At 44.0% G+C, this 26,212-nt stretch overlaps 1 protein-coding gene across 1 annotated transcript in view; it reads left to right on the top strand.

Annotated features, from left to right (window-relative positions):
- The window catches only part of EBF2 (EBF transcription factor 2), a 133,720-nt gene that overhangs the window by 73,225 nt on the left and 34,283 nt on the right, over positions 1-26,212 (top strand). The window contains exon 7 of the mRNA XM_027665204.1: positions 24,305-24,386. Within this exon, the coding sequence (XP_027521005.1) occupies positions 24,305-24,386 (82 nt within the window). The remainder of the gene's footprint in view (positions 1-24,304; positions 24,387-26,212) is intronic.

Here is a 26,212-nt window from a genome sequence, read left to right as displayed (position 1 = left end):
CTCCCCTCCAGGTCGGGATATTTTCTCCCTCCCCTCCAGGTCGGGATATTTTTCCCCTCCCCTCCAGGTCGGGATATTTTCTCCCTCCCCTCCAGGTCGGGATATTTTCTCCCTCCTCTCCAGGTCGGGATGTTTTTCCCCTCCCCTCCAGATCGGGATGTTTTTCCCCTCCCCTCCAGGTCGGGATATTTTCTCCCTCCCCTCCAGGTCGGGATGTTTTTCTCCTCCCCTCCAGGTCAGGATATTTTTTCCCTTCCCTCCAGGTCGGGATATTTCTTCCCTCCCCTCCAGGTCGGGATATTTTCTCCCCCCTCTCCAGGTCGGGATATTTTTCCCCTCCCCTCCAGGTCGGGATATTTTCTCCCTTCCCTCCAGGTCGGGATGTTTTTCCCCTCCCCTCCAGGTCGGGATATTTTTTCCCTTCCCTCCAGGTCGGGATGTTTTCTCCCTCCCCTCCAGGTCGGGATGTTTTTCCCCTCCCCTCCAGGTCGGGATGTTTTCTCCCTCCCCTCCAGGTCGGGATGTTTTTCCCCTCCTCTCCAGGTCGGGATATTTTTCCCCTCCCCTCCAGGTCAGGATGTTTTCTCCCTCCCCTCCAGGTCAGGATATTTTTTCCCTCCCCTCCAGGTCAGGATGTTTTCTCCCTCCCCTCCAGGTCGGGATGTTTTTCCCCTCCCCTCCAGGTGCCCCCTCGCTGTATCCCGAGCAGAGGAGGTCACCAACACCGGTGCATATTCAAGAGCCCAACAAATGGCCTTTCTGCCGGGGTTGGGTGACATGTGTCACCCCCTGTCAGCGGGAACAAGGGAGGCGAAGTGCCGGGACAAAGGCGAGGGTGGGATGTCCCCACCCGGGCAAAGCCTGACCCGCACGAGGGTCTTTGTGCGGCAGCTGCCGCCTCTCATTGTCCCCCCCGGGCCCTCCCCGGCACCCCTGACAACAACCACCGCCGCTGGCATCCCACCCTGACATCTGTTCGGCTTTATTGATGCTCTCCTGGAGGAATTCCCAGTGTAAACAGGGAATTCTCTACGGGAGCCCCGTGTTGTAAAAGGGATGAGCTGCATAATGCAAAGATTTAACCACTATTTAAAGGTGTGACACTTGATTGAGAGTGACTGGGATGGGTTTTTTTCTTGTCCTCTCCCCCCTTCTCTTCCCAACCACCTTTAACTGTATTTAGCACAAACTGCCTGGGTTGGACCTTACTTCTATCTATCTATTTATTTATCTATCTATCTATTTATCTATCTATTTATTTATCTATCTATCTATCTATTTATTTATCTATTTATTTATTTATTATCTATCTATTTATTTAACTATGTATCTATCTATTTATTTATATAAACTGTATTTGGCACAAACTATCTGGGTTGGACCTTACTTCCATCTATCTATCTATCTATTTATCTAACTATTTATCTATCTATTTATTTAACTATGTATCTATTTATTTATTTATATAAACTATTATAAACTATTTATTTATTTATATATTTAGCACAAACTGCCTGGGTTGGACCTTAGTTCTATCTATCTATCTATCTATCTATCTATCTATCTATCTATCTATCTATCTATCTATCTATCTATTCATTTACCTATCTATTTATCTGTTTATCTATCTATTTATCTAGTTATCTGTCTATTTATTTATCTATGTATCTATCTATTTATTTATATACATTTTTATTTATTAATTTATTTTCATTTTGGGGATTTCTCCTCCTCCTCCTCCTCCTCCTCCTCCCTCTCCCTGTCCCTTCACCCCTTCCTCCTTCTTTTGTTTTCCCTGAGTGGAATCGTCAGGATGAATGAAAACTGGGAAAATGGAGGTGCACTAAAAAATTGGAGGATGAAGGGAAAAACTTGGAAAAAAAAAACCCTGGAAAAGTGGGAGAGAAAAATCTGGTTTGTGTGGAGCTTGGTAGCTCCCATAAAAGCTGGCAAAGCCCACCTACTCTTAGGACTGACTTCTGGCTTAGGGATCTTTGTGCTGCCTGAATTAGGGAGAATTCCTTCTGAGGGAGCTGGAAACTGGGACAGTACATCCAAAATCACGTCCTGAACCATAACACCTTTTTATTCACACCCTTTATGTGGGTATTTTTCCAAGGGAATCCTGCCTGCTCCGCGTGGATTTGCTCCGTGAGCACGCGGATCTGCTCCTGCAGGAAACATTCCCCTGAATTTTGGCACCAGAAGAACCTGATCCAAAATCCAGACCAGCTGATGAGGATCAGCCCATTGACTGGAATTGGCTTTGGGGCAGGAATATCAGCTGCTGAGGTGGCCAAAACAGCAGGAGCAGCGGGAATTGCTGTGTGCTCTTGTCACCCGGGGAGCACCAGGCAGAGACTGGAGCTGGCATTATTTTGGCTCCCTGGTTTGTTTAAGTAAATATGTGACAATAAACGTGGCTGCTCGAAATGCAAACAGCAGGTTCTCTGCTAGGCAGAACGAGCAAAAATATACAGGGAAGAAATTGTGCCACAAAAGTCCTGGAACAGCTCAAATTATCCTGGAATTGCTCTCCAAAGCCATCGTGCCTCATGCTGGAGGTACAGCTGAGGTTCCCCAGGCCCAAACACACCCTTATTTAAATTAACTATGGATCTGACCCATAAACCCTCACTCTTTGTTCAAGTTCTGTCTGTGTTTTTATTGGTTTAAGCAAACTTGGATGTTAGGCATAAATATTTCTGCTGTTGGATAATATACAGGTACAAGAACATCCACCCAAAAGCACAATAAGAGACACCAAACCTACCATGAAAATTACACACAAGGAAATAAAATGTTATAAATATATAAGTAACAGGAAGAAGGGCTGCATTACAGAGAAATCTCTGAAGTCTGAAAATGTGACACTTAATTCAAGGTTAGTCTGTGTTAGGAATGGAGAACACTCTGCAGTTATTTTAGTTCTTAGTGGGATCTAATCATCCAGGCTGGAGTTTTTATTAGGTTTATGGCATCACTGGGATGAATAAAGTAATCTCAGATACGTAGCAGAAATGCATAGTCTGCATTGGTTTAGATTAATAAAAATTTCTGTGGTGGTTGTTACGAGGAAAGGTCTTATTGAAACGAGGACGTGAAGTTTTATTGGCTTGTCTGTGGGATTTCACAGTCAGTTGTGTATTTATCCTACAATTCCACAGGATTGTTTAAAAAATATTGCTAATCTCCTGATGGCATCTCATTTTAAACAGAAATTTACAGGATTTTAGAGGAATTTGTTTTAGGAATCTCTGGCTAAATTTTATGATGGTCTTTTGGAGTTGTCTCTGAGAAGGGGAGTAAATATCTGAGTTGGATTTTTTTTTTTTTTTTTAATTGTCTTATTCCTGGATGTTGTTTCCTTTTAAAGAATCTCCCTCCTTCAAATTCCAACTGAGCATCTTTTTGTCCTGGTGGAGCTGCCAGGAAATGTGTCCCTGCCCTTGGTGAGCTGAGGGGGGGGGGGGGGGTAGAATGAGATGATTTTTAAGGTCCTTCCAAGCCAAACCACTCTGGGACTCTTGGAAATGAGAGGTCTCAGTGACCAAAGGGATCATTCAATGACCAGAGGGATCATCCAGTGACCAGAGGGGTCATCCAGTGACCAGAGGGATCATCCAGTGACCAGAGGGATCATTCAATGACCAGAGGGATCATTCAGTGACCAAAGGGATCATTCAGTGACCAGAGGGGTCATTCAGTGACCAGAGGAATCATTCAGTGACCAAAGGGATCATTCAATGACCAGAGGGATCATTCAGTGACCAAAGGGATCATTCAGTGACCAGAGGGGTCATCCAGTGACCAGAGGAATCATTCAGTGACCAGAGGGATCATTCAGTGACAAAAGGGATCATTCAGTGACCAAAGGGATCATTCAGTGACCAGAGGGGTCATTCAGTGACCAGAGGAATCATTCAGTGACCAGAGGGATCATTCAGTGACCAAAGGGATCATTCAGTGACCAGAGGGGTCATTCAGTGACCAGAGGGATCATCCAGTGGCCAGAGGGGTCATTCAGTGACCAGAGGGGTCATTCAGTGACCAGAGGGATCATCCAGTGACCAGAGGGGTCATTCAGCGACCAGAGGGGTCATTCAGTGACCAGAGGGATCCTCCAGCGCCAGAACCAGACATTTATGATGCCAGAGGTGGAGCTCCCACCAGAGTCAGCGTGGTGGCATCGAGCCCTTGGAGGTTATTTAAAGGCAGGATTGTAGGAGAAGAAATGAGAGGCTCCAGCTGAAGTTCCAGGGAGGTGGATTGGGTTGGATTTGGAGGAGTGTCTCGAATTAGAATGTCTTATTTTCCCTCCTCACTTCTCTTTTCTCCTGGTAGTAAAAAACGAGGAGCACAAAGCCCGGGGTGTTGATGGACGGCCCAAGTCGTGGCCAAATCCCACTTCGTGCTTCCTGCCCAGTTCCAGCTGAAGCACAGGGAGAAGCTGCTCCTGGAATTCTCCCCAGCAGTTAATCAAGGGCACATTTACAACAGCAATGAGCTCCCCCTTGGAACAAACCACTCAAAGATCTGAGGATGTAAACAAGGCTCTTGTAGGGTCTGTTTGAAGCACGGAGTGATTATGGTTTCATTAGAATGTGCTGCTTCAAAACCTTCTGAAGTGCAGCTTTTCTCCCCTGTTGGGTGTAAATATTTTGGGAAAATGGGTGTTTTCTAAAAAAAAAAGGTAGTGAACATTCTGTGTGTTTGTCTTAATGTGAGAGGAGTGACAGGAATAATGTGTTTATGCACTTAATCCATGGATAAATGTGTGTGGCAGTATATAGTATCTCTAGGTGTATGTATGCATACTTGCACAAATATATTTGCATCCAGGTCAAATAACAGCTGTTATTATTAAGCTCAGCTTTTATTATCAATTTGTTGGTAGATTCAGGCACTATTTAAAAAAAAATCCAACAAAAACCAACAAACCAGGAGTCCACATCTGAGCTTTTTCCTAATCAGTTCCCTCATTTTGCTAATATTCTAACGACTGTCAATTTACTTCAGTGGTGCCATTTGCAGAATTTTCCAATTAGCAGGAAACCTGTTCCACCTTCTCCCATAATTACGGGGGACTCGTTTCAGATCAGCTGTGGCCAGACAGCATATGATGTACTTGCCAAAATCTGTACACTGTGGGGTTTTTTTTTTTGTGTGTGTGTGTGTGTAATTTTTTTTTTAACCTTTGCATGAGCTGGCACAGACTTTACATCTCTCTTGTAGGCAGGGAGCTCCCTCAGTAGTGGCATGTGTCAAAATATCCCAATAATTTCGGATAAACACACCACAGTGGAAACACAAATAGGAGTCTCTCCGTGCTTTGATGGTGGGTGATGGATGTTCTGCCACGAATCTTCCCTGAAAATCAGGGAAATATTCAGGAACTGCTCTGCTCCACTCAGGCTGGATGATTTTATCCAAGAAGCAGCTGTTTGGTCACTTTTTATCACCTTTATCCTTCAGTGCAATGTTGTTCTGACACACTCTGATTTTTCACCAGCTGATCAAAAAGCAGATCAGCCCCTCCTTTTTTTTTTTTTTTTAGAGCTGCTTAAGCAGCTGATATTACAGCTCTAACAATGGAGCAGCAATAACTATTATTGTTACATGAAAGGAAAATATATTTAATAATAAGCTCATTGATTTTTAACAGCATCTCTGTGTTGCCTAATTGATGGGAAGTTGTATGTTTGTGTAGCCAACGGGGGTTATGAATTAAATATGGTCATCATTCCTTGAGGGATGCATGTCAATGCAAGAAAGATGGAGGATCTACATTTCCCCCAAGCTAAACAATCCCCTTGTAAAAGACATAGGAAAGCCTGGCATGGGAGGAAGGGGGAAAAGGGAATAAAAAGCATCCATCACTGTTTATTAAGTGCTGCTACTTGAAGGTAAAAGGGGTATTGAACTGTTTTCAGATTGGAAGGAATGTAGCCAGACAAAACATTGATGGTGATATTAGGCTGGTGACAAATTTTATTCATTTGTCTACATTTGTTACAGTAGCAATTTGAGGTGATTTATGCCTCTTCCTCCTCCAAACCTCTGCGTAGGGACACACACCAAAATTCAGTGTCTTCAAGGGATAAAATGAACTCTTTTGGTAACAGCCACAAAAATATGGGGTTAAGGTGTCTGGAAATGCTGGATCTTAAATTTTAGACACTGAAGAGGCTGGTGATAAGCACTTGGAAAAAATTAGGCTCGTCTGAACCTGTCTCAAAGTGGGGACCTGACACAGAATCACTGGGCACTGGTGCAAACCTTGCCCAGCCTGTGCTGAGCTCAGAGGGACATGAGAAATGTTGGGGATGCTGAGGGCTACAGCAGCTTATTTTTTGGAGATTTTAAACCCAACTTCCTTAGGTCTTGAACTGGAACTGTAAATTAAAGGGAAGTTCTGAGCTCGTGACACTCCTGATGACCAGTTGTAGGTGGAGGGTGGGTCAGTGCTTGTGTGAGAAACCACCTCTTTCTCGCTCACACGTGTGTAAAAACTTCTGTCATATGACCTAAAACCCCCCAAATGCTCTCACATGCATCTGGTGGTGTTCCACAATCAGGACTGTTCTGCAGAATGACACATTTCACCCTTTACATGGCAATTCTCAGTCTCTGCTGAATGTGTTGGTTGTTACTTGTCTCTTTTCAAGTTCCTTTCGCCCCAGTTTTGTCTCAGACTTCCCACACTGTGGGATCATTTGCTGCCTGCTGAGAAGTTCAGCTGGGCCAAAGAGGGCAAGGCTGGGTGGGTATTAGTGGGCAGTATCTCTGACCACAAGGATGCTCTTGGGAGGATAAAACCAGGGCACACTTTAAGAACTGAGGGCAGCTGGACCATCCCAGTGGTGTTGAACTGTGCTGTGATGACTTTCAGGGTGTTTGCAAACCCTTGGCTTTGTCAAACAGATTCCTATTAAGAAGATCTCTGAGTCATAAATGTCATTCTGATTCCTTCTGGCTGCTGCTGTTTTATGGGCAGATCTGTTATTTCCCTGTGATTAATGAGGGGGAGGATTCAGCACAGAGCAAAGTTTGGGGTGATCATACACTTGCAGGGCCTGTGCAGTGGAATCTGCAAATACCAGAGCTCATACAACTTGAGCTACAGTAGAATATTAAGTCTTAATCATCAAAGAATTCCTGCTAACTTTCAACAAGGCTGCTTGACATGGAGCTGGAGTGGTGGTGGTTGTCAGAGCTGGGTTTGTTCTCGTGAACAGCTACGACAAAAACAGTGTCAAAACCACTGGGGATGCTCATGAAATGAGCAGATTCACATCCAGGCTGCAACAGGCAGAGTTTGCAACATTTAGCCCCAAGTTTAGCCCAAGCAGGGAGTTCCCCACAGGATGCTGCAGGAAAATGAGAGTCACCCTCCCACCTCAAAAAGGAACAAAGTGCTCTGGGTGGTTCTGAGAAAGAAGGAGGGTTTATTAAAGAGGAGAGTTGTGGTTTTGTGTCACATCTTAATGGTCAGCTTCACTTCCCACTCCTGATTTCAGCTGCAAACTCGAACAAATGAGCTGTAAATGCTCCGAGATGGGAACGGTCACTGGTAAAACAAAACTTCTCTTGGATCTGAGCAGGTTTTGGAACCGATTTCCCCTCGTTGTCAGATCCTTAGAGGCTCAGGAAAGGCACTGCTCTGCCTCCTGCCTTTTTATAACAGCTGGGACAGCGGGGCCCTGAGCCCTCTTTAAAGGTTTTTGGATGGTCTCTTAGTAAAACCCTGAGCCCTCTTTAAAGGTTTTTGGATGGTCTCTTAGTAAAAATGATTCCTGTCGTGAGGAGGGAAGGATGTTCACGAGCCCCCGAGTGGAGCCGGCCGGGTTTGCCAGCCCAGCCTCCTGCAGTCAGGGGGAGCCAAACCAAACCTGGGCAGGGAACGGGGAGGAAAAGCCCTTCAGAAAAACAATTTCACCGTTTGCAAAGTTTTGTCCCTCTCTACAAACGCTGCCAAGCACAACAGTGCCCGATTATTTTTGCTCAGGTGCTCAGGAATATGAGTTTACTCAACGAGGGAAGGAAACGAGCAGGCTTTTATTTCATTTAGAAAAAAAAACCTCTGCTGTGTGTAAAAGACACTTTCCCCCCCCCCCAATATTTTACTTGCTAATGGATAAGTACAAAGCAATTATGTAGGACAGATTAAATGGTTTCTAATGCCTCATTTCAAGAATTACAGTGAATGTTTTCCTAAGCTGTCCTCCAAATTGGGAGTCTAATTAAGCAACAAAAAAATTATGTTGGCATTCACTGAGTTATTACAAAACTAGAATTTAGACTGAAACTGTTGACTAATTTTTTTTTTTCTTTTTTTGGAAGGTGGAGAGAGAAAGGAGGGATAGATGAGGGAAAGATCTAATATTAGAGGAACTGATTAATCCTCTAAAAATCTGTAAGTGTCCTGGCAGAGATCAGAGTTTCTGCCTTGACATCCTTTGGTTTGATGATTCCTTATGAGTGTGATTAGTAGATTTAAACCCCAAGAGCTTCAAAGCTGTGGCACATCCCCTTAGCACTTCTATTAAGATGTGCAAGTCTTTCAGCTAATCTTCTAAAAAGAGATGTAAGGTTTTTATTCTGGCTCCCCAAGAAAACATATTCTGCTGGAATTAATGGCTGTGAACTGTGTAAAGCCACTTAACCTTAAGTTTCTGTATTAAACTTAATTTTTGGCTACAAGATCTCACACATAAAATGTTACTGTAATTGTCCTGGTAAAACAATGATGCCCAGTTTCATATATGGATCTTTGGAGAAGTAAATGCTGGCAGTGGGTGCAAACCCAGCTCAGATGGATTTATTGGGGGCTGTTTGACTTCATCTGAAGTAATTACACATTTATGCACGAAGGAACTTTGCAGAGTTGATTTGCCTGGTAGCAAAAAAAATACCTTTGGAAATCTTCTGGTCCTTTATGGAGCACTTTCTCCTCTCCTCCTGGCTCCTTATAAAAGATGGATTTGGGGCCCAGTGGACCATAACTCCTGTAAAATAGCTGTTCCATGGATATTTCAGCAGGTACTTCTTAACAGCTCCAAAGAAGCCTTTCCAAGGGATTGCATCATGATGTGGAGTCATTAAGATCTTTGTGAATATTGGGGGAAAACAGTTGTGCTGTGCAGTGGGGAGGGAATTTCCAGCAGCTGATTTCATGGAGCAAAGTCTTTACCTGCTTCAAATCATCACAGCTCCCCAATTTTTGGGTGGGTTTACAGAGCTGATATGTGGCTGCAAGGATTTAAAGAATCAGGGGAAAAACCTACAAGAAACAGTAGAAATTTCAGTGATCACAAGGCTGTCACCATGCTCATTACAGTAATGGGATTGAAAAAGTGACATTTAAAAATCAATCTAACAAAGCTACTTCAAACCTGAATATAGTCTTACTTCCTCTTGAGCTGACTTGACTCCAAGGAGGTGAAGGTTGATTTTTGGGAGGTTCAAATTAAAACAAACCTGGAGTTTAACGATGCAGACAAAAATTAGGACAGCTCAAGAGTCAAGATGAAAATTCCCAGTGATTTGAGTAGAGTCTATGTACCCTCAGACTGAAAATTACACTGGGAGTCAGAAAACCTTAAATCAAAACAACTTGTCCTAAAGTTAAGCAACAACTGCAGCATTTTATTTGGGAGCTTCAGAAACCACCCTTGCTGTGAAATGAGCTTGGTGAGTGGGTCTACAAAGTGGAGAAATGGAAATAATTCCTTTTTTTTTTTTTTTTTGTGTTTGTGTGCAACTAAATCAAACCACGTGAAGAAAGAAAAGATTTTATAACGGCAGAGCTCACAATTGACTTTTCCTTACAAGTTCTGGGCAGTTTGTGTCAAATCTTGCTCAGTGGCCTCTCCAATTGCTTTGATGGGTGATGTTTTCCAAGGAGCTGCACTCCTTCCTTGCTCTAACCTGTCCTGACACTGCAGGGACTGACTCCTGATCCAGTGTCTCATCAGACAAGTTCTCTGTAACGACAGCACGACTCCCATTAGCCTTCCTTGATGTCTATTTACCAGAGCAGGTCCTCAATTATTTAAAATGTAAACATCTGGATTAAATAAATGAAGGAAAACGCTCGGCAAATGTTGCAGGCACTCACTCAGAAACTTTTCTCCAGGAATTATGGCTGCAGTAGAGCTTGAGAAGGGATAAAAAAAAAAATCAATTCAGAATTCCCTGCACACATCAGCACAAGGGATGTGGGCAGGAAGTCCTGAAGTTGGGAAGTGCCAAGAGACCCTTTTTCAGGAGAGGGCAGGTTGTGATGATGCATCTGGAATGGTACCTTGTTTAAAGCATCAAAACTTGAGCATTTTACAGTCAATAAGCCAACTGTGAGTCTGTGCTCTGTGTGGATGTGTGTGTGCCTGCACTTGGAGTGTATAAAACATGGATGTGAGCAGGAAAATATGTTGGACATCTCCAAGAGTGAAGTGCGTTGGATTTTCTCCTTGAAAAGTCTTTCAGAGTCAGTTAAATGTGGGTTTGGGTCCAGCTTTATCACTGCCAGAACTCTTGACAGAGTCTCATCTCTGGCTTTTCCAAGAACTCCTTCAGTGTTGACTTCAGTCTGTCCCTCTGATCTCCACAAACTGGGGAAGAATATTAGAATTTGAAGAGAATGAGGAATGTGGCTGGAAACATCTGGAGCCCTCACACGAGCTCGTTAGTCTGGCCCTAAAGCAGAGCACTGCAGAAGTTTTACCTAAATGAGGTTAAACCCAAGCCCAAACAGCCCCGTGTGGGAATGAACCCCTGGGCTGGGCAGGGGGAGCTGTTGGTTCCACAGGGAATTTGTTCATCCCTGCCCTGAGCTGTGTGGTCAGAACCTGGGTGGGGGTAGAAAGTTTGGTCAGTCCACTGGTCCCAGACTTGTCACAGTTTTCAGCCTGCTGGGATTCCCCTCAAGGACATGTAGGATCATGGCATATCCTAAGCTGGAAGGGACCCACCAGGATCATCCATCCAGCTCCTGGCCCTGCACAGGCACCCCAGCAATCCCACCCTGGCCCTCAGAGTGTTGTCCAAACACTTCTGGAGTTCTGGCAGCCTTGGGGCTGTGATCAAACCCTGGGGAGCCTGGGCAGTGCCCAACCACCCTCTGGGGGAAGAACCTTTCCCTGAGATCCAACCTGACCCTGCCCTGACACAGCTCCAGCTCTTCCAGGGTCCTGTCCCTGCTCACAGAGCTGGAGCTGCCCCTTGGGAGGTGCTGCAGCTCCTGGTGAGTGTCCCCTCAGTCTCTTCTCCAGCTGAACAAGCCAAGTGCCCTCAGCATCTCCTTGTAGGGCCCCTCCAGGCCCTTCCCCATCTTTGTGTCCCTCCTTTGGACATTTTACAGTCCAAAGCCAGGGCTGGATCTGCCTTGGGAAGAGGCCCAGCAATGGGATGTTTTGCATTCAATGCCCTTTCACTGGGTGGAAGGCCAGGAGCTGCAATTTGAGCACAAGTGCTGTGAGGAGAGGCTGAGGGAGCTGGGGCTGTTCAGCCTGGAGAAGAGGAGGCTCAGGGGAGACCTCCTCACTCTCTGCAACTCCCTGACAGGAGGGGGGAGCCAGCTGGGGGTTGGTCTCTTTTCCCAGGCAACCATCAGCAAGACAAGAGGGCTCGGGCTTCAGCTGTGCCAGGGGAGGGTTAGGTTGGAGATTAGGAAGAATTTCTTTGCAGAGAGGGTGCTCAGCCCTTGGAATGGGCTGCCCAGGGAAGGGGTGGATTCTCCATCCCTGGAGGTTTTTAAGGTGAGACTGGATGTGGCATCAGTGCCATGGGCTGGGAACCACGGCGGGGTTGGATCAAGGGTTGGACTGGATGATCTTGGAGGTCCCTTCCAACCCAGGTGATTCTGTGCTTCTATGATTCTATGATTCTATGATTCTATGAATTCCCAAGTGTTACCTCAGGATCTCTCCCAGAAGCCCCAGGAACGTGTCTGGCTGTGGCTGAACATAAAACCCTACAATAACCCCATGAACACACACAGAAGGGGGATATCAAAGCTCTGACCTACTCCCCAAACCACTGCTCTCTGTGCTGGAGGAGCAGCTCCCTCCCCAGATTTTGGGTGTCTCAGAGGAGGACACCACCAAGCCCAGCTCTGAGCTCATGAACATCCACCCAGCCCAGGTGAGCGGTGGGTTTTGGGCTGCCTGAAGCTCTGTGGGAACAGGTATTATATACACACACCAAAATGAAACCAATCTCATGCTTCAGGGTGTAAATTGATCCCTGGAAAGGTCAGGAAGCAATTTTCCCCTCCTGTTAACATCACTGCACAGCCAACTTGGGGTGCGAGGGACGGAGGGAAGAGAAGCAATTTCTCCCGTTGCACAAAATATTTGCCAGAGGCAAAATAACTCATCCAGCCCAGAATTTACAGCCAAGTGATCACCCAAGTGTTTGAATTCTACCTCATGTTTTTTCTGGGTGCCCAATCTAAGATGCTTTAAAGGATTGTGGCTTTGGTGATACAAAAAAAAAGTGAATATTTGGGTTATTTTGAGCTGAGACTTGGCCAAGTCACACCAGGTTTCTTGCATGAAACCTCTTCTGAGATGTCCTGGTCATGCCCACAACCCTCTGCTCCTTCCCTACAGCCCCATATTAAGGCCCTGGAAAAAAAAAATATATAAAAAATATCAACTCTGAGGTGTTTCTTCACCTATGTCTCACCCCCTGCAAATTAACACAGTTCATACCTCAAAATACTGATGGTTTTTTTGGCCTCTGGCACGTTTGTGCTACATCAAAGGGGACTGAAAAGGTTAATTAAATTTGGGGGCCAGTAGAGAGGGATGAATGAAATGTTGGCTGTGAAATATTTGCTTGAAATTTATTAATTTATTTACTGCACGTCAGGAATTTTCACGTTCTTTGTAAATAAAGGATGGTGCATATCTGTCTAAAATATGAATTTTGAGGATATGTGGGAAAAGGTGGGAAAAGCTGGGTTTCAGAGCTCAGAATTTTTCCTCTTTAAGGCAAAATTCCCAGAAATCTGGGGGATGTGGGTGCTGACATTTGGGTTTGGCCATAGGCTGGGGCTGCAAAGTGTCTTCTTCTGACAAAACTGGAATAGCTTTAAAGAATTCCAGGGACTTGCTCGTGTACCCAGCACTGTGGCTCTGGAGATATGGATTCTATTTCTGCCTCAGCCATGTGACCTAAATATCTTTGGGCCAATTCATCCATGGTTTGAAAAAAAAAAGAAAAAAAAAGTGCAGGCAGAAACGTGGAGGGGAAAAAATAGAGACCTAATCCTGATTTTTATTTATTTTTTTTTTTTAACTCATTACATCTTTTCTGTCTGCTGAGCTGGGATGGAGTAACTAAGAAAAGGAGATGGAGGAGGCAGAAAGATGTTTTTTCTGCTCGTTTTATTCCTCTCCAACTTGCCTTGTCACCTGGTGATGTGTTCAGTGGTTATCAGAAAAGAAACCATATATATTTATATATATAAAATATGTCTCTAAATATATAACTCAGAATTGCTAGAGCTATTCCATGTTCAGAGTCCTTTACATACATATATTTATGTATATATTATATGTCTATAAATTTATATATATATAATATGTCTCTAAATATATAACTCAGAATTGTTAGACTTATTCCATGTCCAGTGTCCTTTAGTTCCATGTTCTCAGGAGGTTGCTGTGCTCTGGGAGTGCACAGGATTCCAAGTGTGCAATTCTTCTGTATCTTTCATCTCAAGGTGATGTTTTTAGTTTAAAGAGAGATTTTTGTAAACATGTGCCATTCCCAAGCACTTTTCCGTTCTGAGGAGGTCTGTGATGAGCTAAAGCACAGCAGGATGATTTCCAGTCTTCCTTGGGCCAAAGAGTTGATGGGTTTGATTTTTATTTTAAGAAAGGAGTCATTTCCCCTTGACCATCCAGCAGGAAACACTAGAAGGAGGCTTGGTTGGCACCCAGGGCCAAAAACTTGTCCTGTTTAAGCTTTTACCTTTTCTATTTGTGCAGAACCCGAGTCAATTTAAATGATATATTTATCTGAAGAAGGGCCCTTGTCCAAATTAATAAAAAAACAACAGAGACTTCAGGCTCTGATAAGGATGTTATGTGCATTTTTTGGTGATAGACAAGCCACACTTGAAGGCTTGAAGTGGTTCAGCAATCTCCTGGTACAGGAGTTGATTCTTTTCTTGCCTCCTTTTTCAGGTTGAAGTGGGTCTTGTTGCAGGTTTTGCTTACTCACACTTGGAGCAAACAGCCTGTGAGGTTGGTGGTGCTGAATTCGAGAAAGAGTGAGGTGGAGACAAAAAAAGGATGTAGGAAGAGAGCTCAAATGATCCATCCCAAAGTCTAGAGGTGAACAGAGCAAATGAGGTTCCAGGAGCCGCTTGAGAGTGTTTGTAAAGACAACCCTCCTGTTATTGTTGGCCTTCTGGTTTGCAAAATCACAGAATCCCAGAATCAGCTGGGTTGGAAGGGACCTCTGAAGTCATCAAGTCCAACCCTTGATCCAACCCCGCCGTGGTTCCCAGCCCATGGCACTGATGCCACATCCAGTCTCAGCTTAAAAACCTCCAGGGATGGAGAATCCACCCCTTCCCTGGGCAGCCCATTCCAATGGCTGAGCACCTCTCTGGAAATATCCTGTGATGTTTGGGATGCTCCTTCCCTCTTTCTCTGCAGGATTATCTCAGGGATAGACGTCTCAGATCTTAGGATTTGGCTGCTTTGTGCACAAGGGTTCTTTGTGCACCAGGCAGGGGCTCCCCAGTCCAACCCAGGGCGTTTCAAGCCTGTGTTGGCACGTGCTGTCCTCTTCAACATGAAAGCAAGACCCTTCATTTTAATCATTAGAGAGTGAATCCTGTGCTAATAGCACTTAATTGTTGTGCTAGAACCATCTCAGTGAGCTTTGGCAGCCGAAATGAAAACAATTCCAAATCCCATCAAAGGAGTTTCTCCACACACAGCGTGGCCAGGGGTGACACCAGAACATCTCCTGCTGCCACACACGGCCCTGCAAGCCTGCTCTGCCTCAGCCTGTGATCTTGGAAGGTCCAAAAGGAATAAAGCAAACACGGAAAATCTTGCTCCATGCCCCTGGAAAGGCAGCACTGACAGTGTCTGTGCCTGGAGCACACACCTAGATTAATCCTGACTTCCTCGGAGCTCGCCCGCTAGTTTAAATTTGTATGCGACATCAAACATACCTTTTCACATATGTTCTTTCCAGATTTTTTTTAACAGTTACTTAGCAGTTTATAGAAGGAAGTGAATGATCTCATCAAGCTGCTTAGAAATTAAAAAAAAATCTGTGCTTATTAATTATGCAGGATTAGTCTAATTATAATTCAGCAAATTAATTAGCGACAGAAGGTGTTCTGAAACATTGGAGTACATTTGCATGTTAAATGGAGAGGCTAGTCTGTAATATATGTAAATTTATGCATGGCTTCATAGTTTAATTTAAAAATTTGCAGCTGCATATGGTATGGGAGCAGGTGAAAAGTCAGTTTTAGTTTAATGATGCTAACAAACATTGGATGCTGTCCTGTCTCAGGGAAGGAATGCACCCCTATCTGCCAATCCATAAATCTGTCATAGGAATATAATGTTACACCAGTGCTCCCATTCAAGGTCATCTGTGACTAGACCCACAAGTACAATAGGTGCAGATCTAACGACTGAACAGACCTCGGAGCGGGGAGGAGGCAAAACGTGCCCGGCCCGAGTCGCCGGGATGTAAATTCGCCTCTTTAGCAAATGAATGAGCGTGTTTATTCTCCGCAGAAGCGGTTCAGGGCCAGGCAGAGCTCCCTCCTGCAGGAGCAGAGCTTTCAGCTGAGCGATATCCACTCTGGCAGGTGTAAAATAGGTGCCTAACCTTGGATCCTCCTCTCGCCTTCCCGTCGGCGCAACTTTGCGATCTCCTGGAAGTTATTAGCGAGTTGTGCATTAACTGCGGGGTCGGGAGCGTTCCTGGGCTGGCCGCTGCCATCTGGCAGCCACAGTAAAAACCAGCAGAGCCAGCGCAGCAAAGAGGCCAGTGGGGGAATCGGTGCTCACTGCTCAGCCTTGCGTGGCTCCGAGGGGCTGAGAGAGGATGGAGGAGTCCAAAGAGAAAGGAATCGCAGGTTGTTCTGGGTTTGGGAAAAAAAAAAAAAAAGAGTGGGGATCAGTCTGTGCTTATTTAACAACCACCCAAGACTTTCTGGGATCTGTTTGTAAAGTAGGTCTGGAGGTAAATTTGCCCCTGTGTGGAGCTCTGAGGGTGAAGGGAACACGACCTGCTTTAGAGATGAGAACTGTGCACGAGGTGGAAAATGTACAGAATATCAGAATTTATTTTATCAGAATACAAATATCAAGAATGACTGGATTTCCCCAAGACTGCAGGGCACCCTCAGGCCCGTGTCTGTGTGACACAGCCCAGCAGAGAACCCCGTGGGTGCTGCTGAGGCTGGCAGGGGTGTGAGGAAGGAGAATTCGGCCACGGTTGCAAAATCCTGCTGAGGCAAGGAGCTTTATGAAATTCTGGTCACTGCTAAAAAGAAGCAGCAAAATCCCAACCCTGGACTGGCAGGAACGGGGAGATGGCTGTTGGCTGGAAGAGCAGCTCCATCTGTGCCACTGGATTTCTCCTTGCCTCGACTTCCCCGTCCCTGAGCTGCACAAAAGCCTTTCTTCCCTCCTGCCCTTTGTGTGTCTTCTCTCCAGGAACAATTTCAGGACGTGGCTGTGCAGTGCTGGGCACAGTTGGAGCCCACAGATCCTGGAATAAACCGGGGAATATTATGGGAGCTGCCCTTTCAACAGCCCGTCAGCCCAATCCTCTCCCCCATTACCTCCCTGCCTATTGACTTTTGATTGTGCTCTGGCATCTGGCCCCGTGCCAAAAGGCAGGAATAATAGGGATCTTACAGGATAAATAAAGCTTTCAGCCATTGTCTTGCAAGGTACTGGAAAGTTTTGGTGTGGGAGGAAGGAGGAAAACCCAAAGGATCGAGGAAACCTCTCAGATTGCAAAGAGTCCTCCAAAGACTTTTTTGGAGAACAATTGCAATTACAAACCCGCTGTTAGTGTTGTGTTTCATTTTCAATTCGAACCCATAGAGTTCAATTATTATTTTCATTAGTGGTGTCAGGTTTTCATCAGAGTGCACAAACAAGGAGGTTTTCCTTGGAGATTGTTTTTTTTTTTCCTCTCCCCCCCTCTACCAAATGTGGCCAAATAACTGCATCAAGCACCCAGAAATGACTCTCTGCCTCCCCCAGCCCTTGTTTCTTCCAAATGGGATCACTTTGCAAGACAGAAGAAGCGTTTATTTACCAGAGGAGTGAGAGCTGCAGTTGTGGGGGGGGTGTGCCCGAGGGGAACACGACCTGCTTTAGAGATGAGAACTGTGCACAAGGTGGAAAATGTACAGAATATCAGACTTTATTTATATCAGAATATAAACATCAAGTTCCCTGGCGTGTTTGGAGGTTGGGTGACACGTTGCAGGTTTGCATTCAGGTGCTATTAGTTTGAAAATTAAGCTTTTTTAAAAAAAAAAAAAAGAAAAAGGCACTAGATAGAGGGCAGAGAGAAATATGATGTTCCAGGCTGTGGAGAAAGGGGATATTTGAGGTGGAATTGCTCTGTGGTTGAGGCACAAGGCTGGGAGTTGGGCATGAATTGAGCCCAGGCATTGCTGTGCACTCCTGGTGCAATGTTCTTTCTTGATCCATCTGAAACGCAGGAAACTTCCATCCTGTGCCTTCTTTAATACATTATATGGAGTGTGACTTAATGAGTGTGATTAGGAACCTCTTGCTGTGGCAAACAAACCACAACTAGGAGCAGTTTTAAGATGGGTTCTGCCACACTGTATATTCTTAAGGTTGATTTATAGAGTAGTCTAGTCTCTTGGGCTCCCTTAGCTGATTCCCCAACCCTTTTTTTTTGTTCCATTTTCACCTCTATCTCCACTGTGTCAGCTGGTCTGAGCTCAGTCTTGCAAGGGGCCAGAGGAAATCACACACTACTGATTGTCTTCTGCCTTCCCACAGTGTTGCTCAGGTGGCATTTCAGAGATCAGGTACAGAAAAAATAATGTTCCCACATCGAAACTGAGACTTTAAACTGAAAATCTAAACTGGAGTGAGTGACTGCAAGCAGAACTGTGGAGCTGGAGAACAGTCTAAGCAGCTGAAGAAGTTACTTTGAATTTAGACAAAAGGATTGAGAAGTGTTTCTAGTTTGTCCCATCAGGAAATGAGGAGGTTGTTGGGGGGAGGAAAAACAGGCATAAGGTTATTCTACCCTTTTTTTGGGGTGTAACTGGAGTCTTTCTATTAAAAAACAAGTGACAAATGAACACCCAAGTCCTCTTCTCCTGGTCTAGGCTTGGGATCTCATCTCACCTCACTCCTGCTTCCTCCTCCTTCTCCACCAGTGAATCTCTGACAAACTCTAAAAAGTCTCTTGACCTACATATGTTGGTTTTCACGTTTGTTAAACTGGGTTCACACTTTATGCACAGGAGTTTTGTGAAGATTAATTAGCTGCTGTTTGTGGAGTATCATATAAATACTCTGGCTTATTGTAATAACCTCACTCATTTCTCACACAGTATAAGGTGTATGTTCATTTAAAGTGCCTCTGTGCAATCCCTGATCCCACACTGACTATAACTGCTGGAAAAAGAGTGGGAAATTTTCTCATCAGCTCCCTAATAACACACACTGACATAATAGACCGAAATTACTCCAGAGATAAATATTCAGATTATAAAGAAGTCTTCTACTGTGATAGTCATTAAAATCAGGATGATGGTATCAAATAAATGCAATTAATTGATTTTGAACAGCGACCTTCAAATCTGACCTAGTCCCTTTGAAAGGAAGAAATCTGAAGTAAAGCTTCAAAATACTTTGTCATGTTGGGGCACTGGGTAGAGTTACTTGTCACACTTATCTCAGAGTTTGCACTGCCAAGACACACACGGGTGAGCTGAGGGGAGGATGGGACACCCTGATCCAGAATTTCCCTGCTCTGATGGAGTTGGAGTCAGGCCTTCACTGGAATAATAATAGTTTTGCAGTTCATAGTATATTTAAACTTGATATTTCTTAACTGGGGCACAGATACTCATAATAACAACTTCTGTTTCTTTCTTTGCTCCCTTTGTGACTTTTTTGAGCTATTTAAGCAGAATGGCACCATGTCTTTATGTTTTCATTAGATTTTGGGATCGTAGGATTTGCTGATAAACATAATCATAATTATTTAGATGAAAGGCACCTTCTCATGCCAAGAAACGACTGAGGCCACAAAACCAAACTCCACAGTAACCCAAACAAGCCAGAATTATCTCAGTGTTTGCTTTACAAGGGGTGTTTTGGAAGTGCATCCAGAGGCTGTTCACAAGATACAACCAATGTTGTAACCTCTTGATTCTGTAGCTGTATTTTAAGATGGTACAGAGGGTGGATGGGAAGGTTAGGGAAGATGCAGAACCAGGAGTCAGGAGGGATGGGATGGGATGGGATGGGATGGGATGGGATGGGATGGGATGGGATGGGGAGCAGTTCCCTCCCATTTTCCAGGCCCTGGGATCTTGGCCTGTGCACTGGTGGGTGGCAGCACCTCTGCAGAGGGGTTTTCTGAGGTAGAATTCATGGAAGTTTGAGTCCCCCAGACTGGCACTGTGAGAACACAAAGCACATTCCCTGTTCCTGAGGGCCCCTGTGGTGACACTCGCCCATCCCAGCTCTTGGGCAGGGTGTTAAAAACTTATTAATGGGGGTTTTTTTTAAGTTTCACCTTCTGTTGCACGTGGGGCTGCTGTTGAAGCCACCAGGAAGCTTTTTCTGACTCCAGTGGGATTTGCTTCAGGTCAGTTTGATTCTTCTGAGATGGATAAACACCCTCAGAGCTGTGGGACAGAGGTTGTAGTTGCCTCAAGTAGGGGCAGAACCTGAAAATCTGGGCACACACAGGGCCTGAGGGGCAACAACAGCTTGATTGATGCCAGACCTGACTTAGTCTGCATCACCCTTTCTCCCTGTCCATGAACAGCTCTGCTGTGGATGGAACCAGCATTCCCAACATGCTTCCCCCCCAAGTCAGACAGGATTTGCTCATGGCACTGCTGAAAACCAGTTGAGGTAACACAGCTGTCTTTGTCCTGAAGTGAAAAAGGGGCACTTCAATGATTCATCAGCTCGGGGGTGACTCCCAGCAGGAGGAGCAGCAACTTTTAAAATAGCTCCCTCTAAACCCTAACAGTGGGAGGCAGATTTAAGGTGGCATTTTGGAGATGCAAAGGCATCAATCTGTGCCCAGTGAGGTCAACTCTGTGAGAGACAACAGGAAAAGAAAAAGTCCATAATTATATCTTCATTAATTTTATGTTTCTGCATTAAGTCAAGCAGGTTTTCTATGGCAATGCCAGAGTTTTTAGGGGTAGTTGTTCAGAAGTGTTTGTTTTCCCCCAGCACCCTGAAATGCTGATCTGTGAGAGGAAGAACCACATTCCCTCTGCTTGGCTGGAGTCAGAGTTACCTGCTAAACTCAGACCTAAAGTTGGCCTTAGCAAGACCAAAAACTGGCTAAGAAACATGACAATGTGATAATTTTTTATAATTCCTTTTTTTTCCCAATAATTTTTTTGGATGTATGTGTATATATATATAGGTTAAGGCCAAAAACTGGCTAAAGGTTCTCATTTAAAAAAATTAATAAAGCCTTTCTGCAATTCTCCTGTTACCCCTAAATCAGCTTCATTTAGTGCTAAACCTTCCCTCCTCTTTGCTCCCCCCAAGTCATTTTTATTCTAATGTTGCAATAAATATTAATGCCTTTCCCAGATGCAACCACTTAAAAAAAAATATATGTATATATATAACAACCTACCAAATTCTTCATGCAGATGCCCAGTTGCAGCTAAAATTTGAGTGGAGGAACCCTGAGAGGAGAAAAAGAGAGATGTGGTTGAACTGGAGAAAAGATAAAAATTCTCGTGTGTGCATCTAAATGAAATTCAACCTAAATTTGGGGGTGGTGGGAGGGAAAACCATCACAGTGCAGCATATTCAGTGAGCTCTGAAGGAACTACAAATGTCTTAGCAATAAATCTGAATTCTGCCACGATGTTTAAGTGCTAAAGTTAAAGCCAGCACTTTCAGGAGGGAGATGAGGTGATTTTGTGGGGTCTTAAAGGGGTAAAATTTTCAGCAGTTGAGCTGCTCAGCGATTCCAGAAAGTTATCCCAGGTGGGATAAACCACGACAGATCCCCAAATTGCTGCTGGATAAATATCCTGGTTCAGGAGCCCAGAGCTCCGTGGGTTTGGATGTGCCTGTGGCAGAGCAGTCAGTGATGCAGCAGCACAGGGAGAGTTTTCTTTTCTGTGTGTTTTTAATGGACAAAACCCCCCTTGGTCTGAATCAGCCCAGATTTAATTCCAAATCCACTTTAATTTTCACACACGTTGTTAGTTTATGCCTGATGAGGATCTAAACCTTAATTTTCTGGAGCCATTTAGCAGAAAAATATCATTTTAGTTCACTGTGCTGCAGAGTTTGCTCGTGGTTGCTGTTAAATGTACATTTAGAATTTTGCTTCTCTGTACCTGCCTTTGAGGGGTTCCATTTAGATTTTTTCCCCCTCTGTGCCTGCATTTTAGGGGTCACATTTAGAGCTTTTCCCCCCTGTATTTGCCCTTTAGGGGTTTGTGTCACACACAGCCCTGCAGGATCTTTGCTTTTCCCAAACTCAGCCACGAGTTCTCTCCCAGACACTTTTTCTTCGCTCGTTTTCCTCATTTTTAATTCTTCATCTGATCGTTTTTCTCCTCTCAAGGAACGGGATGCAAAGCATTCAAAAAGAAAAAAAAATTAAAAAAGGAAAGGGGCCGTTTTCCTGATTAATTTGTTTTATATTTTCCCCTGGAAGTAACAACTTGTGGATTTTTGTTTGCAGTTTTCCTGCAGGATAAATCAGCTCGTTGATTTTCGTGTCAAAGTTACTTGGTTGTCTTGGTTTGGTTCCACTTTGCAGTTTTCCCTTCCACGGCAACGTCTCAGGGACACCTTTATCTACCTGCAAATAATTTTTTTGGATACCTGTGAGAAGAGGGGGAGATAAAAAAGGGGTGTTTGTGAGCAACATTCCTGCCTCGAACCCTCCCGTGAGTCTCGGAGCGCGCCGGCGTGCGGAGGATTTTTCCTTCAGAAAACATTCTCAGGGATAAAATCTCACTCCAAGAAAAGAGGTCCCAAATCATTCAAATGAAAGGGGTCACAGGTTTCAGCACGAGGAGTCAGTAGGACTTATTTGAGGGGATATATTCACTCGGTGCTGCTCCCGAGGAAGGAAGTTCTGTGGGATTTTTAGGTCGGAATCCAGGGAGGTGCCCGGGATCTGTCGGCGGGATTGACCCCCCCTGAGAGCTGAGCACTGACACCTCTTTCCTGCTCAACCTGCCCCAGGTGAAGGGAGATCCCAGCAGGACTCCCTGGAAAAAAAACCCAAGAGCTCTTTAAATCGGGAAGGAGAAGGGAAAAGGGAGCAAACAACAGCCTGCAAAATGCACTCGCAGGGAAAAGAAACACTCTCTAAACATCTCATACATTTAAGGGGGGGAAAAAAAGGGGAGATTTTAATTTAAGCAGCTCGGGGTGGATTTTGGGGCAGTTGTTTTATAGGAGGTTTCCTGGGTGTTTTTTGCAGGTTCAGTTGTTGTGGGGTTTCTGAAGGGTTTTGTTTGTTCCAGTAACACACAAACGGGTCCAACCCTCGGTGGTTTCTCTGCATTTTGGGGCAGAAGGAGCAGGAACACCCCAGGCCAAGGGGTGCCCTAAACAAGGGAGAGGGGGTTTTTCTGCCTCATTGTCTCGTGGCAGGACTGCTTTGGTGGGTGCTGTTGGTAAACCCAGGAAATATCCATCTTTCTCCTTTAAAGTTCTAATTCAAGGCATGAATGTGTGAGTTCTGAAGGGACTTAGGGACTGCGGTAAAAAATCGTTGTCATAGTAACAGAAAGGGAAATAGGCCTGGCTCACCTGGGACTTTAACTTACTGCAAAAGCTGATTTTTTTTTTTTTTTTAAGGAAAGCGAAGAGAAATAAATAAATAACTTGTTCTTTGTATTCCAAATCAATTCTTCGACTATTTATTTTTTTCTTATATCTGAGGTTGGGGGTTTTTTTTCCCCTTCTAAAGCCATCTTTGATTTATTTTTGTAATTGAGATTGTTGTGGTTCAACGTGTTTTGTCCTATAAATAGAAAGGAAAAGAATCAGAGGGAATATTTTCATTTGTGACAGAGGACGCAAAAAAATTTCTTGCTCATGTCTGAATTTTGAAGACGGGCTCATTTTGCTTTCAATCCAAAATATGTGGATTTTCGTGGAGTTTCTTTCTTTATGAAGTTCACAAATTTAATCACAAATTTAATCAGATTAATCAAATAAAGGGATGAGTCCTCTCCTCCCTGCATTTGCCATAAAATTCAGTGGAAAATCTCACAGAAAAATTGCTGTTTAATATTTCCAAACTCTCAAATCTCTTATGTACGGTGTTGGGTAAGTCACCCAAGAGTGCTGAAGGTTCAACTTGATGAGCTGAACTCTCCAGAGTATTAAAACACATTAAAAAAAAAAAAAAAAAGAGGGTGTGACAGGGCAAAAATAATTGGCACCAGAAGTTTGTCCACTGTTAATGGGTTTATCTGCTTGGACAGCATGAGCTGTCATGTAGCACTTGGGCTTGTGTTTTCCTTGTCCTCCCTCTAAATCTTGGGGAGATTATAATCTGGATATTTTACTGCTTCTCTGTTTCAGTCACTGGAATCTTCACAACAAAAAAATATCAGTGTGAGGAAACCTCCTCAGATTCCTCTCTTGGTTCTGGTTTTAAACACCCCGAAGTGGTTTCGAGGCTTATCTGCTGCAGGGTTGCCCTGTTGGTTCTTGTCATTCCCACAATACCATTATCCTTCTGTATTGTTTCATGGAAAATCCCTCCAGACAGCAAAAGAAAGACCTTGTATGCGAGGGGGAGATAAAGGAAGGGACTAAAATTGTGTGGTCAGACCCAGGGTGGGTTTCAGGCACGTTGGTTGCACTTTACCTGATTTATTTTTTTTTTTAACTTCTCTCTGTTAAGATTTGGCTTTATTTGTTTGGTTTCTCCTTTGACATCCTATAAGATACCCCATCATGCAAATCACTGCATAAATCCCTGGCAAATGTACTTTAACACAGGATACAACAGCACCTTTCCCTGTGGGTAACAGAAGTGATGTGGTTCTTTGTCTTTCCAGATTCTTCTTAAAATTTTTTCTCAAGTGCAATCAGAACTGCTTGAAAACAGCAGGAAACCCAAGAGACATGAGACGGTTCCAGGTAAGTCTTATAAGGCTCAGCATTAACCTGTCTGCTCCTTTTCCTCTCTTCCTTTCCCCCCTCCTCTCTCCTCCACTGCTCATAATAAATATGATGACAGCACATGAGAACCCAGAGCAGGCAGTGCTCAAGTTTTTCTCCATTTGTTGTGTTTAAACCTTTTCCCCCCCCTTTTTTTTTTTTATTTTTTTTTTTTATTTTTTTTATTTCCCCCCTCTTTTTCCACTCCGAATCCCCCAGGGGGAGTGATGTGCTGCACCAACCAGCGGTGGATATTTGATTTGACACCCTCGGGCAAAGCTCTCTCGCATCCAGCTGCCCACAGCAGGGATCGTGTTTGTGATACTTAGAAGACTCAGAATTTTTCAAAGTAACTCTGTACGTGCTACTCCTCATTTCCCTCCACTCCTTACCTCTTTCCACCCTTTTTTTTTTTTTCAGCCTGTTAACACTCTCATACCCTCCTTTTTGGCTTCTTTAAAAAAATAAAACAACCACCCGAGGAGCCAAAATAGCGATGGTCACTTTAAGATCTCACACAGCAAAGCAACAAGCCCCGCGGGACGATGACCCAGCTGCTTTGCAGTGAAATCTGCCACTGGTTTCATCATCCCCGTGGCTGATGGATTGTGAATTCCAGCTCATAAAAACCCAGGAGGAGGTGAAGTGTGGCCGTGGCGGGGAGGGAGAGGCACACGCGGGCTCCCGGCCCTCTCAGCTTTAATAAATAAAGTCTTTCACCTGTAGCTTAGCCCTTATGAAAATGGAAAGGGAACGGGGCAGCCTTTTCCTCCCTGGATGTGCTGTCAGGTGGGAAGGGACGTGGCTGAGGAAAGTGGTGCTGGAATTAACTGTGGAGAGAGGAGAGTGAGGGACCACAGGGATGCAAATCCGGTGCTTGGACTGCACCCCAAATTTACTGTGTGACCTTTACTGAGCCATTTCCCCTTTCATTTAGTATATAGTATACAAATATACATACATTTAGTATATATATTTAGTATATATTATGCAATTAGTATATATATTTAGTATATATTATACAAATATAATATTCACTGCTCACCTTGGAAAAACTTTGTGGTCAAATCCAGGAGAACATTTGAAAATCCTTTGTCATCCAGAGCCTTCAAAAGCCACAGATGGAAACCAGGACTGTCCTTGTTCTCATCATTATTTTGTCTTCCCTGGGTCACATCCCTGCTACAAATTGGATTTTATCTCACTGAGAGATGGGTGGTTTTCTTGTAGACCCACCAGGCTTGACAAGGGAAGGTGACATCTGTAGGTCTGGAAATCCATGTTTCATTGCTTCATGTTTCTTGTTCACTTGCATCAGCTTCCTCATTTATTAAATGAAGTTAAAGCTCCACAGGAGTTGACAGAGTTGCTTAAAACTTTCCACCAAAACATGTTTTCACAGACAAGTGATTTTTATATTTTATTTTTAACTTTTACCGGTGATGAAAAATTCGCAGGAGGTAAATTTTTATTGAAAAAAAAAAAGAGTTCAAATTTAAGAGGAATCCTGCAAAACAAAAGCTCAAAAAATTAAAGAAATGTAGGCAAAAAAAAAGAAAAAAAGGAGTTATTAAATTTTTTTCTTTTTTATTTGGAGCAGGAAGAAATTTAAAGAAAAATTCCTGACCAACTTAATTTTTTTTCACTTGTAGTTTAAAGAGGCTGCAGTGACTTCTTCATTCTGTGTTTTTTAGAGATGATAAGACAGGAGGAAAAAAAAGAGGTGCTCATTGTTAGGAAATTTAGACTGATTTTTTTATTTCAAGTGGCAGTTTCCAGAAAGAAAAAAAACACCAATTAGTTTT

This window comes from Corapipo altera, unplaced genomic scaffold (genome assembly GCF_003945725.1).
Source record: "Corapipo altera isolate COAL_440 unplaced genomic scaffold, ASM394572v1 171, whole genome shotgun sequence".
Taxonomy (NCBI): domain Eukaryota; kingdom Metazoa; phylum Chordata; class Aves; order Passeriformes; family Pipridae; genus Corapipo; species Corapipo altera.
This window is presented reverse-complemented; position numbering and strand designations above follow the sequence as displayed.